Raw genomic sequence first — 12,633 nt, 5'->3', positions numbered from 1 at the left:
ACTACAAAAATATCACAGACTGTACTTGATTCCGTTCAATAGTACACTTTAGATAGAATAATAAGTTCAAATTTTTTGTACTATTCAGTCTCCAAATTACTCCATCCACATTTTCCATAACTGCTCCCGGTGCCAGCTGCTAGGCGTCTGAATTTCAGTTGCCAAAGTTAAACGTAGGGAGCCGATTACATTCGTATAGCCACACATATGTGTCGCTGAGAGAGCCAATTGCAATGGTATTGAACATTTGCCTGAAACCCACAAATACATGTAGAACACACATCGCTCTCTTTCCATATGATCCGCGCTCTCGCGTGTCCGTGTGTCGCAGCTGAGCGTAGACTTCACGCACACCACGAAACGCAACGCTGCTCTCCTCAAACATTATAGTATATACAAAATGTGTGTAAGCTCACTAACACAACGACAACAGGAGTTGCTCTCTTAGCCACTCGGTTCTCTGTTTATGTTTTGTTTTTTGCGAAGCGCAGAAATGCTTTCAACAGCTGTTCATGCACTTGCAGTGTAACTTGTAACGCAGAATAAAGTGCATGGATATTTGATAACAAAGCAGCATTTTTTATTTGGCACATGCAATTCATTATTAATATAAATATGATGTACAATTACTTTCTGCGGAAGACTTCAACCTTCAGAGGATGACAGTTTTCATCGGGCACCTCAGCACCCACAGGAATGGAGACATCGCCTTGGGGACAAGCGCTGAGAGCCACCAGTAAATTCATGTCGGCAATAAATTCAATAAAATCCCCCTTGCGAGCCGGACTTGGTTTGCAGAAGTATTGCTGCGTCTCCTTGGTGAAGCCGGTGCACATGAAGATGTTCCACACATCGTGGACATCCTGCTCCGTCAAGCCTCGCTCCTCGACCACAGCTTTGACCAGCGAACTGTGACAACTGCCGACACGATCCTTACCGGTGATCAGTTTGTAAGTATAATCATCACAGCGAGTGCCGATAACATCGTGCAGAGCACCGCCATCTTCATCGATACCATACTTCGCCAAGGTATCGAACACAAAAGTGGCCATGGGGCGAAGATAGGGAAGACAGCTCCACAGTCTATCGTAGACTTTCAGATGGGCCGCATGCAATTGACGCGTTTTACCCGAATAGAAGCGCTCCTGAGTATTCTTCAGATTCCAGAAATTCACGTCGCCCACCTGCGATCCTTCGTGTACCGTTATGCGACACAGATCGCCCTCCTGCATGGTCCAGGTGCGTGCCTCTCGCTTTGGCACCACCAAAGTTTCGATAACATCGCCTGTCAGAGCATGGAAACGCTTGTCCTAGAGTACAAAAATATATTAAGAGATCACTTCGTAACGCAGTTAAGCTAGCTCACATCATAGAGTTCCTTGGAGACAAGAGCCGCAGCTGGTTTATCGTAGCAGATGATGGGTTCGTGCTTCTCAAAGACACGGGGCTTGTCGCCACGACCGCACCAGGAAGTTGGAGTTGAGTTGGCCATATCGGATACACCCTTTGTATATTTGACTTGATGTTAATTAGAAAATCTATAAGCGTAATATTTTGTTACACAAACTCGAGAAATGTTCAAATGCGTTGTATTCGCAATGAAAGTCACTCGACGACTGATCGCTGGGTGCAGCAAACACTTCGCATATCAACTCATCCAGCAACAGGTGTGTCTCCAATGAAATCGATTTCTAGTGTTATCGATATCGCTTAAGTGCTAAAGCTTTAAGCGCGCTTGCAGCATTTCAAATTCAAATTCGAGCTTTCGATATTTAAACAAATTGCAATTATACTTTATAGGGTCGGAGATGCCTCCTTCTACCTGTTACATACATTTCCTGTCGGCACAAAGTTATAATACCCTTCTACCCTATGGGTAGCGGGTATAAAAATCACACACAGTGATACTGTTCACTTCGGCAAATGCCATGTAAAAATGTACATATGTATGTATGCGTTTGCGTTACCTTCGCTTGTGAAATTCTTGATAATAATTAATATCTATTACACAGGAAAGAGTAGGAAACAAATAATAATTCAACGCTATGGATTCATCTATCCCTATAAGCACAAGCCTGAATCTACACCAATTACTAGGCCTTGTACATCAATTACCCACCTATGAAGGCCCACCTGACAATCTTGACAGATTTATAAGTAGAGTAGAACAGCTACTATTGTTAGCCGGATCAGTGGACAAAGCAACATACGGACAGTACTTGCTTGGAACTGTACGTGACAAAATTAAAGGCAGAGCAGACGAAGCACTGAGTGTCTGCGATGTACTCCTCAGTTGGGATGACATCAAATCAAACCTCAAGCGACTATACTCCAGCACATAGACAGAAGAAATGCTTGTTAGAGAGCTACATAATCTTCCGGATGGACTCAGTATGGGAAGATTATATTTCACAGCCACGAGAATAAGAAGTGAATTGATGTCACTTACCAGAGAAGCAGACCCTAGTGGACACTCCCTCGCGTCCAAACGTGACCAATATGACAGATTCTGCCTAAATACATTCCTAGTTGGATTAAAGGACCCACTTAGGTCAGCCATTAGAAACCAAAGGCCAGAGACGATCGAGAAAGCGTACGAGTACGGACAGCTTGAACTAAACTTTTTTAGAAGTCTGAGTAAATATCCTAGAAACCATAACACCGACAAACAATACATTAAGAACACAACACAAAAATTGTAAAATTCAAAATATCGTCGGAGTTCGTGGCATACACCAACAACACGTCACCGAGCCATCCTTCTCCGATCCGGCCATTTCCCCCCTATGGTTAACTGTATGGCCTTCTCTTCGGACTGAGGGGGGGAGGAGTTAACATGCCCCTCTCTCCGGCCACATGGAATAATTATTATTCATTTATGCCGATCCGGTAACTCCAAGCCTACTCTATGCAACTCCAAGCCTACTCTATGCAACTCTGACGATAATACACTCATACATAGATTCTGACATACACACATATATGTACATGCCTTTTGTAATAAATTGTCAGTCTGATTCTGCTCTTCAAATAGGACTGTCGTTTTATTTGTGAGTATTTCTAACATATTACAGAATTCTGTAATAATATTTCTGTTTTTAATATTTGTGTACAAAGAAACATTTAACTCATATATATTTTAAATGTTTTCTTCGCTTCCAGTCAGCGCATATACCGTAGTTTGAGAACGCATCAACATGGCAGGTGAGTTTTGCTAAAAGTTGTGTAATAAAATAAAAAATTTTGCAAGCTGCGCAAGTGTACCGCGATTATTATTCTATTATTAATTATTATTATTATTAATTTTGCATAGCAGAGAATAATGAGTCATCGCGTCAGGGAGAGGCAGAGCCGCTATCGCCACCGGATGCACCGGATCAAAAGTCAATATTCCTAAAAGAACTAAATCGAATTATTCAATCGCGCATTAGCCAAACGCTGGAGTACAACACTGATCAGCAGCAGCAGCCTGAAAACATATTTTTAGTCGCGCTAACTGGAAGCGAAGAAAAAATTGAAAAAGCGGTGCATGAGTTAGAAAAGACACAAATATACACAAATTTTAAACACAACTACCACACAATCCAATTGTCAGTTTAAAAATAAAAAAAAATAATAAAATAAAAAAAACATGTTTAGATTTTGTTTTGAAATTCAATTTATTTAGGGATTGCGCTTTTGATGCACATGTGCTATAACCAATCGAATCGATTTCAAATTCAAATTCGAGCTTTCGATGTTTAAACAAATTGCAATTTTATTTTTTTTGTTCAAGAATAAGATATACATATACATATTTATAAAGTTGTGTTGAGCATATAGAGAGTAAACAAATTAACAATAAATCATCTCAAAATATTTGCATGTTGTTGTCTTTGTAACAAAGCTTTTCCTTATTTTACAGTTGTTGTGGGTCTTAATTATACAATATTGTTTTTTGTTTTGTTTCGCGTTTTGTGGGAGAAGTCCTAACAGTTACACATACATGAATAAATCTAAATTAAATTCTGCCTAAGCTACACATTGTGAATTAATTATCTCCCGGTCTTCAAGGTTGTCTTACATATTTAATAATTCGTGTTTTTTTTAAATTTCTATCATCGATCGGCGGTTCGCAGAGTCCGCCCCCTCCGTGAACGGCGACTGACCCTCAATCTTGTTCATCAGCTCATCGAGCAGACTGTTCAGCTCTTTGGTGGAGTACTCCTGTGGCATTGGCAGACGTTCCAATGCCATTTTCAATACGGCACACGGCTCCAGTTCGGGACAAACAATACAGATGCCATGCACCAGGCAACTGAGGCTCTTCGATATCTCGCTCTGGCACAAACGATGCTTGGAGGTGGGGCAAGGCAAGAGGCTGATGCGGGAACAGATCTCGCTGAGCTGGGGCTTCAAGTTCTCCCAGCGAGCGTGAATATCTTCGATGCTGCTCACATTGTGGATCTGTTTAAACTTGGCGCTAATGTGGATAAAGTCGAGGAAGATCTGTCCCTGGTTTGTCCAGTTTGGCACCTTCACTTCATGCCTGTCGTCCTGCTCGAACTGGCTAAGCAGATTGTACAAATACTCCAATTTGTCTGCAAAGAAAGTTCACATTATTAAATACACGCACTCAATTTGTTTAAACTAGCAAACTCACTGTTGATTATTGCATCGGGGGCAATGTGCTGGAAGATGATTTCATGAGCCAGCACCCAGTGCTTGGCCTTGAGCAGATATTTTGCCTGCAAATGATGCAGTTGCATGGCGCCCGCCTTCAGAGCCTTGGCATAATCCACCCAGCTCTCCGGCACACCCAATTGTTCGATAATAAATTGTTCCTCTTCGTTGAGAGCAACATCTGAGGAGACGGTCACATGACGCTGCAGCGTAGACTGCACAGCACGTTCACGCTGATTGCGCTCCTTGATGTGCAGCTGCACAAAGATGGCCCATTGCCACAAGCCTTCGTTCTCCAGCTGGCTGGCAAAGTCCACATTCAACTGCGCCGTGCTCAAAGGACTGCAATGGCGGTAGCCAAGAGCTTCCAGCGTTTGCAGCAGTAGCCAGCTAAAAGGGAAGAGTTTACTTATTAATTATTCAAACAAGCATGAAAGATACAGTCGAGTGTGATCGACTTTGAGATACCCATTTTGAATAAAAGAAAAATAGCGCCGTATTAATTTTAAAATATACCAAATGATATACCACAGAAATACTAAAAATATACCCAAGACTTTATTTGATATAATGATATAGTATTAATTTTAAAATATACCAAATGAATATAGCACAAAAATACTAAAACATATCACTGTGGTATATTGGCATGGTATTAATTTTAAAATATACTGAATGAATATAACACAAAGATATTAAAAATATACCAATGGCTATATTAGGTATAGTATACACCAAAAGCTATATATTTGGTATACTGATATAGTATTAATTTTATAATATACTATATGAATATTCAGAGAATACTAAAAAATAGACCGAAGGCTATATTTGGTATATTGATTTAGTACTATATTCAAGAAGGGGTATAAAAAGAGGAATTTACCTGAGACGAAAGTCCATGGGATCTGTGGTGTGTGTAATGGGATTCAGCGTTTGTTCCAGCGAATGGACGCGTTGCGAATACAGCTGCAGCAGATGATAACGCAAATCGTAGACGGGTTGCGTTCTAGTCGTCGGTTGTTGCGTTGTCTCCTTGTAGCTGGGATGAGGTGGCTCTGCGTAGCATTCTTCCGCCTGGAAGGCTTTATCGTACTCGAGCAGGGCATCGGTAATGGACGAAGTGGGTTGTGTAAAGTACCAGAGTTGCAGGGCAAGGACGGTCAGCCAGTTGATATCTTCCAGCAGATTGATGGCACCTTGGGAGGACTGCATCATCGGCACGCCAGCGGCCAGCATGAACATCTTGAGTCGCTCCAGCGTTATGTACTTATCGGACTTGCTCTGCTGCCAGGCGAAAAGCTGTTCCTCCAACAGCATGCGCACCACAGGCCCCGAGCTGAGTTGTGACAAGATCAGCGCAAGATTCGCATCGTCATAGTTGAAGGCCAATTCGCAGGCTTCGGTAACGCGATGACAGCTAAGCAGATCGAGCATGTGTGATAGATAGCTGTTGCTGCTGACCTTCTTCGAGAGCAGATCCTTGCTGATCAGCGTGTTCTCCAGCCACTCGGAGAGCAGATTGCGACGACACATCACAGCATAGTGCGAGCTGTTGTCCTGACCATTCAGCTCCTCGTGTTCTCCCCACAGCGCAAAGAGCAGCGACCAAACGGACACCGCATAAGCTGCCACGGAGCTGCTGCTGCTCAGTTTGATGGCCTCGCTGAGATGCTTGGCAATCAGTTGAGTGCCGCCATCCGATTGCAGCAAAGGACATTCGCTGCCCTCCACTTGCTGCATATTGCAACCATGCAGCTGGACTTCGAGATGCGGCACAATGCTCTCCACGAATCCTTCGTACATGTTCACAGTGTTGAACTGCATCAACTGCAGCAGTTGAGGCGAATAATCATTGGCAGCACGTGGCTCCAAGATCAACGCAGCTGGATTAGCTTTGTCGCCAGCTGAAAACGAAAAAAGTTAATTCATTCTCTTTCCGGGAAGTTCGTTAACTTACCTTCGCGTATGCTGCGCAGATTGTTGAATGTGTTGGGCACCATTATCATATTCTGAGGACCAAAATTCAGTTTAAAGCCGCGTCCCTTGTAGAAGCCCAAATCGGCAATCCAATGATCAAAGTGACCCAAGGCGATGGAACGCTTCAGCGGCACTGCAGAGGCAAACACTTTGATGGGCGCCACACGAGGTTTGATGATGAAATTAAAGGGTTTCAGGCCACCCAAAACTTGCTTTTCAGCTGGCAAAACGCTCTCGGCTGCTATCGATGCGGCCTTGAATAAGATTAGATTTAGATTTGACTACAAATTTAAGTACTTCATAGCTTACTTCTTCGGATTGCAATTCGCGTATGATGCTGGTCACTGAGGCCGAAGAGGAGCCACCCAGGTTGGGCGACTGTCGTCCGTATTCACCGGACGTTACTGAAGCGCCCGAATCCTTCCACAACTGTGCGTCCTGGCTGAACAAGTTCGAGGGACGCGCCAAAGATGGCTGCTTGAAGTTCAGGCCACAATCTGTGCAAAGCAATTGAATTCAATAAAGAACATAAAGAACAGAAGAATTTAACACTATTTCTTTTCAAACGAAAATTTGATATCTCTATATTCTTATTATTTGTCCCGATTGATCAAATCGTAGATTAAAATATTAAAGTTGCGATATTTCTCCATAAAGTTGGAGCACAAATCATATCATACAATCTAACCAATGCTTATTGAGGACACAAATCCGTAACAGCTCGCAAAAACACTTTCATATTATTTGTTCGGTTTCTAACTAAAATTTACTGTCTATACGAATGTACAATTTTAGTTAAACAAGCAATACAATATTAGATGTTAAAAACATTTATAATGAACCACATAAAAGTCGTTTCCATATTATAAGTAATCAATAATAATAATTCATTATATATAGAACTCATTAACACATTTTCTATTTAAACGGACATATGATAAATATATATTTTTATGATTTGCTTTGACTAATTTAACTACGATCAATGCCCAGCTCAAAATATTTCAATTAGGATACAAACCATAGCATGCAATTTAACCTTTGCTTATCAAAGACACAAACCCGTAACAACTCGCTAAATTACTTTATTATTTCTTTTCTTTCTAACTGCAATTTACTGTTTATAATAACACCAATTTATTTAAGGAAGCAATACAATAAACCACAAAAAAGAAGTCAATACCAACATAAAAATATTGACCATATAAAGGTATTTTCCATTTCAATAACAATAATAATAAAAAGTCGGTCAAAGGAGCAGCCATTGCTTTGACTACTCACCCATCTCGTCGTCGCTGCCTTCATCCTCCACGAAGAGCGATGACTTCATGAGCTGCAGCTTATGCGGCTTGTTGCCTACCACTTCCTGGGCCAAAGCAGCTGTGGGACTTGTCACATTTTGTTGTGGACGCGGTGCATCAAACATGGAGAAATCGGTGCCGGAACCCATTTGAAAGAACTCTGCAAAAAAGAGCGATCAAGGAAGAAAGATTATTTGGTTTTCTAGTTACTTATCGTGCACCAACTTACGTGTCTTGTCCATTAACAGAAACTCGGAGGAGGTGTCCATGGGTCGAAAGCCGCTGGCCACTCCCAAAGCTAGAGCCTTGGCCTCCATGCTGCGTGCCATTTCCTCGGCACTTTTCTGCGGTGGACGTAGCATTTTGGCCTTCTTGGGATCGGTGGGCACTTCAGTCACTTCCAAGTCTTCTTCATCGCTGTCGTTCAAGCCATACTTGGAGAAGTGCTTGACGCGGAAGACCCAGCTGCCAGTCTCTGGGCGATACTCGATGAAGCGCGTCGAGTTCTTCTCGCAGACGCGACGCAACTTGGCCTCGAAATCAACTTCAAGCAGACGCTGCGGATCCTTGATGGCCTCGTGCTTGGTCTTGTCCACCGGCCACACCTGATCCAAGGTGACCTGCGCCTCACGATTCAAGCCCTGACCAATGGGCGGCTTGTTATCATCGTCCGGATAAATGATGATCTCCTTGTTGCGAAAGTGCACTAAAAGCATAAAAGAAAGTTGAGAGTAGAGAACATTAATAGGATAACATTAGCTGCTTACCAATCTCGTCTAGATTCAAGCCTGCTACGTCCAGCTCCTTGCCAAAGTACACATTGCCGTATCCTTCGCGGCCCACCGTGAAACTGGGCACCACACAGGAGCCATCCTCGGCCAGATACGACTTGAGATCATCCAGAGCTGGAATCACGTAGTAACCGACACGGGTAAGGACAATGCCCGTGGGATGCGGCTCAGCGTCCTCATCCGCAACTGGCGGCTCAGTGTCCGAGGTCTGACGACGATCCTCCTCCTGAGTGCGCATGGAGAGCGTGCTATCATTGCCCGGCTCCGTGATGAAGGTATCGCGACGTGCCACAATGCTGGCGGTGCTCTGATCCTCAAAAGGATTCTCTGGTATGGTGGAAACGGACAAACGAGCAGTATTGGGCGACGACTTGAACGTTTCCAGTGGCTTGCGCGGCACCAGCTCATTGAGCGTGCTGTTCAACGGCGCCTGATCCACCAGCTGTGACTGCATCATATTATGCTGACGCACCTTGGCCAGATTGTTGGGATGCAGCCACGACTCACGTCGACTGCTGTCCATACTCCCGGTGGCGGCTCCGACGACCGGAGCGCCAATAGCTGGCGAAGAGTTGGCGCTGCCACCAAGACCCGGTTCGCTGGCGATGGCGCCATTAAAGGATTCGCGTTGCGAGCGTGTGCCGGCAACCAGCAGCTGGCCAGGATTATTGCTACCGCTGTCCAGGCGACTCGGAGTGCCACTCGAATCACCCGTTGGTGTTCCAGTTAAGCCTACCGTTGTCTTAGCCTTCGGTTTGATGACCAAACGTTTGGCATTTGGCTTCAGATTGAAGCCCTCGACGCTGGCATCGAATTCCTCCAAGCCATCGAACATGGACTTGTGATTCTTGGCACTGCTGCCCAGCGCCTTGACACGCATGCCCATGGGACTCTCCTTGCTGCCGCCAACCTTGAACTGATTGCTGTTCATGTCCAGCACTGCCTGTTGTGCCGCTGGATTCGTTGCTCGCATGGCATCCACATCATCACTGCGCTTCAGATCCTTAAAGATGGGCGTGTCGCCGTACGGTGACGTCACCTTGGACAAGATCTGCTGGTGTATGGGCACTACAACCGAGCCCAGCTGTGTTGGTGCCGCTCCCAATCCTCCAACCATGCCGGACAGCGCATTGTTGCCGCCTCCAAGCGTGCCAAATCCGCCGCCGAGCGTGCTGCCAAAGGTGCCGCCTGTAGTTGTGTTGCCAAAGAGTCCGCCACCCGTTCCAGGAGCAGTGCCACCCACTTGTCCCAGCGTTGTGCCGCCACCAAACAAACTGCCGCCTGGTTTGGCGGTATTATTGAACAGCGAGTTGCCTGCATTGAAGTTCAGCGGCGCCGCTGTGCTTGTGCCAAAGCCGCCAAAGGCCGAGGTGGCGGGCTTGTTCAGATTGGAGTTGAAGAGTCCGCCGCCTGTGGCGCCGGCATTTGTGTTGCTCAGCGTAAAGCTGCCGAAGCCCGTGTTCGTTGAGGAGCTGGCACCGAAAGCAGGCGCCGCAAAGCTTGTCGCTGGCTTGGCACCAAAGATGCCGCCACCCGCTTGACTGGTGGCCGTGGCACCGAAGCCACCAAAAGCCGTGGGAGCTGCGGAGACAGCGGCGCCCAAACCAAAGGCGGGTTTATTGGGATCGGTGGCATTTGTGTTGCCAAACAGCGAAGTCTGTTGAGCAGGCGCTCCAGCAGTCGATCCAAAGCCACCAAATCCCGTGTTTGTTTGTCCGAAAGCGGGAGCTGCGCTGGTGGCTGCCGCCTGACCAAACATGCTGCCAGCTGGCTGGCCAAAGCCAACGGGTTTGGCACCGAATGGATTCGAGGCATCCGTTGTCGTGGCACCAAACGCTGTGGTTGTGGCTGCCCCAAATGGCTTCTGCATGAAGTTATTCTGCTGAGCGGGAGCACCAAAGGCTCCAGTTGCCGCCGGCTGTCCAAAGGCCGAGGTGCCAAACAGACTCTTGTTCTCGGTGGCCGCCTGGCCAAAGAGACTCGTGGTCGGCTGTTGCTGGGCTGTCGAGCCAAAGAGTCCGCCAGCTGCTGGCTGAGCTGCTGTCGCAGGGCTGCCGAAGCCAAAGGCACCTGGAGCACTGCCCGCTTGTGGTCCTTTGCGCGAGCTCAAGTAATCCTCCACGCGCAATTCCTCGAGGGATTTCAACTCGTATTCCTTCATGGCCGTGATGCAGTGTTGCTTCGTATTCACGTTGTTCGGTTGGCCACCTTTCATCAAAGTATCTGTGCCAATTGTGGGCTGATACTTGGCCAACGAAGTGCCTGCGTTAACGCCTCCAACTCCGGCGCCAACTGTCACATTCTGAGGTTGACCAAAAGCTGATGCAGCTCCGCTGCCAAATACGTTTGTTGTTGTGGGCGCCGCTTGACCAAAGCCCCCAAATCCCGTGTTGCTGGTTGCCGTCGCCTGTTGGCCAAAGAGCGAAGTTGTCGGTTGTGCTGCTGTCGATTGGGCAAAGCTGCTCATGCCCAGCGTCGTCGGCTTGGCGGCTCCAAAGGCGCTGGGCGCCGTTTGGCCAAAGAGCGAAGTGTTTGCTGTTGTCTGCGTGGCTCCAAAAATGTTCGAAGTCTGCTGCGGTTGTGAAAATGCTGCAAAGAGAGTTTATTTAGTTATTTGGAAGGAAACTGTAAACAAATATTCATATGAAAAATTTCAAAATAAGCGTTTTCTCACTTATTTCTTTTGTGGATTGCAATTTTGCAATTTTTAAAATTTAGAAATTATATTTTTTTAAAATAATTTTTCTCTCAGTTATCTCTTTTGTGGATTGCAATTTTAAAAATTATATTTTTTGAAAATAATTTTTAAATAAAAAATTAATCAAAAAAAAATTCAATTAAATTAAGTTTTCTTTTTTAAAAACTTTAAAATTTACATTTTTGTTTCGATCTTATTATGGTCATTTAGAGTTATTTAATTATATGAATAGCAACTGGAACGTATAAATTTTATATTTAACAAATTTAAAAGTAATTCGCGGATTTCGTTTGCAAGTATTTTTTTAAAGAAATAATTATCAGATTAAAATTTTTAAAATAAAACAAAGCGAACGCCCTTAGCCGGACATTTTTTTCTATGCCAGTCAGTTTTCACAATAAAGTTGCCTTTATGTTGACTGTTCGGTCAAGCGAGTTTTCACTGTAAACAGAGTTGTTCGTTTCTAACCTCCAAATGTGCTGGGCGCCGTTGTTGTGCCACCAAAGGCATTGGTTGTTGTGGCGCTGCCAAAGAGACCACCAGTTGGCTGGGCCGGCGTCGCCGTGCTGCCAAACATCGAGGGCTGCGCCGGTTGGGCCCCAAAGGCGGGCGTTCCACCGAATGCTGGCGTCGCTGGCTTTCCAAAGGCCGCCTGGCCAAATGGAGTTGCGGCTGGCGTGTTGCTGAATGTGCCGAATCCTGAGGTGGCGGCTCCTGTGCCGAATGTTGGCTTAGTACCACCAAACATTGTTGTGCCTTTGATTTGTTGTTATTGCTGTACACGAACAAAACATAAACTAATCGAAAAAAACGGTGTTCAACAAATTCCTTTGGCGTCGCAAATTTCGCAACAAAAGAGAATTTCACCAAAGCGTGCAACGAACGACACGCTAGTTGCGTACTGCGCCGTGGGCGTGGCCGGGTGAGTTATCCGTTTATCAATAATAACACTTATATCACTTGAAAATTATTTATATTGTTGTGGTCGTGTGCACGGTTCTTGCAATTTTGCATCAGCAATAAAAACGCAAGCACAGAAATGGCGCGCCGCAATTTTTTTCACGATGTCTGGCCGCAGCAAAACAGTGTGGCCGGTCAAAACGAATGTGGTTTATGGAGCCCTGGTAATGCACATGAAAACCGTACGAGGGTTTTGTAAATAATAAAAGTAGTATATTTGGTTGTATTTTTGTCAGTCGTC

At 45.1% G+C, this 12,633-nt stretch overlaps 2 protein-coding genes across 3 annotated transcripts; both read right to left on the bottom strand.

Annotated features, from left to right (window-relative positions):
- Positions 1–558: 558 nt before the first annotated feature.
- Positions 559–1,635, bottom strand: LOC132787302 (uncharacterized). Its single transcript, XM_060794252.1, has 2 exons — positions 1,367–1,635; positions 559–1,310 (listed from the first exon to the last, which is right to left on the bottom strand). The coding sequence occupies exons 1-2, from the start codon at positions 1,490–1,492 to the stop codon at positions 627–629; spliced, it is 810 nt and encodes a 269-aa protein (XP_060650235.1). The 5' UTR covers positions 1,493–1,635; the 3' UTR covers positions 559–626.
- Positions 1,636–3,747: 2,112 nt separating this feature from the next.
- LOC132787295 (nuclear pore complex protein Nup98-Nup96) lies at positions 3,748–12,521 on the bottom strand. 2 transcript variants are annotated; one of them, XM_060794239.1, is made up of 9 exons: positions 11,901–12,521; positions 8,711–11,323; positions 8,173–8,649; positions 7,924–8,103; positions 6,952–7,139; positions 6,623–6,896; positions 5,549–6,569; positions 4,643–5,052; positions 3,748–4,580 (listed from the first exon to the last, which is right to left on the bottom strand). In XM_060794239.1, the coding sequence occupies exons 1-9, from the start codon at positions 12,178–12,180 to the stop codon at positions 4,087–4,089; spliced, it is 5,937 nt and encodes a 1,978-aa protein (XP_060650222.1). In that variant the 5' UTR covers positions 12,181–12,521; the 3' UTR covers positions 3,748–4,086. The 2 variants fall into 2 exon arrangements, with proteins under 2 accessions (XP_060650222.1, XP_060650223.1); XM_060794240.1 differs by lacking the exon at positions 11,901–12,521 and adding an exon at positions 11,611–11,753.
- Between the last annotated feature and the right edge of the window lie 112 nt (positions 12,522–12,633).

This window comes from Drosophila nasuta, chromosome 2R (genome assembly GCF_023558535.2).
Source record: "Drosophila nasuta strain 15112-1781.00 chromosome 2R, ASM2355853v1, whole genome shotgun sequence".
NCBI classification, from domain to species: Eukaryota; Metazoa; Arthropoda; class Insecta; order Diptera; family Drosophilidae; genus Drosophila; species Drosophila nasuta.
This window is presented reverse-complemented; position numbering and strand designations above follow the sequence as displayed.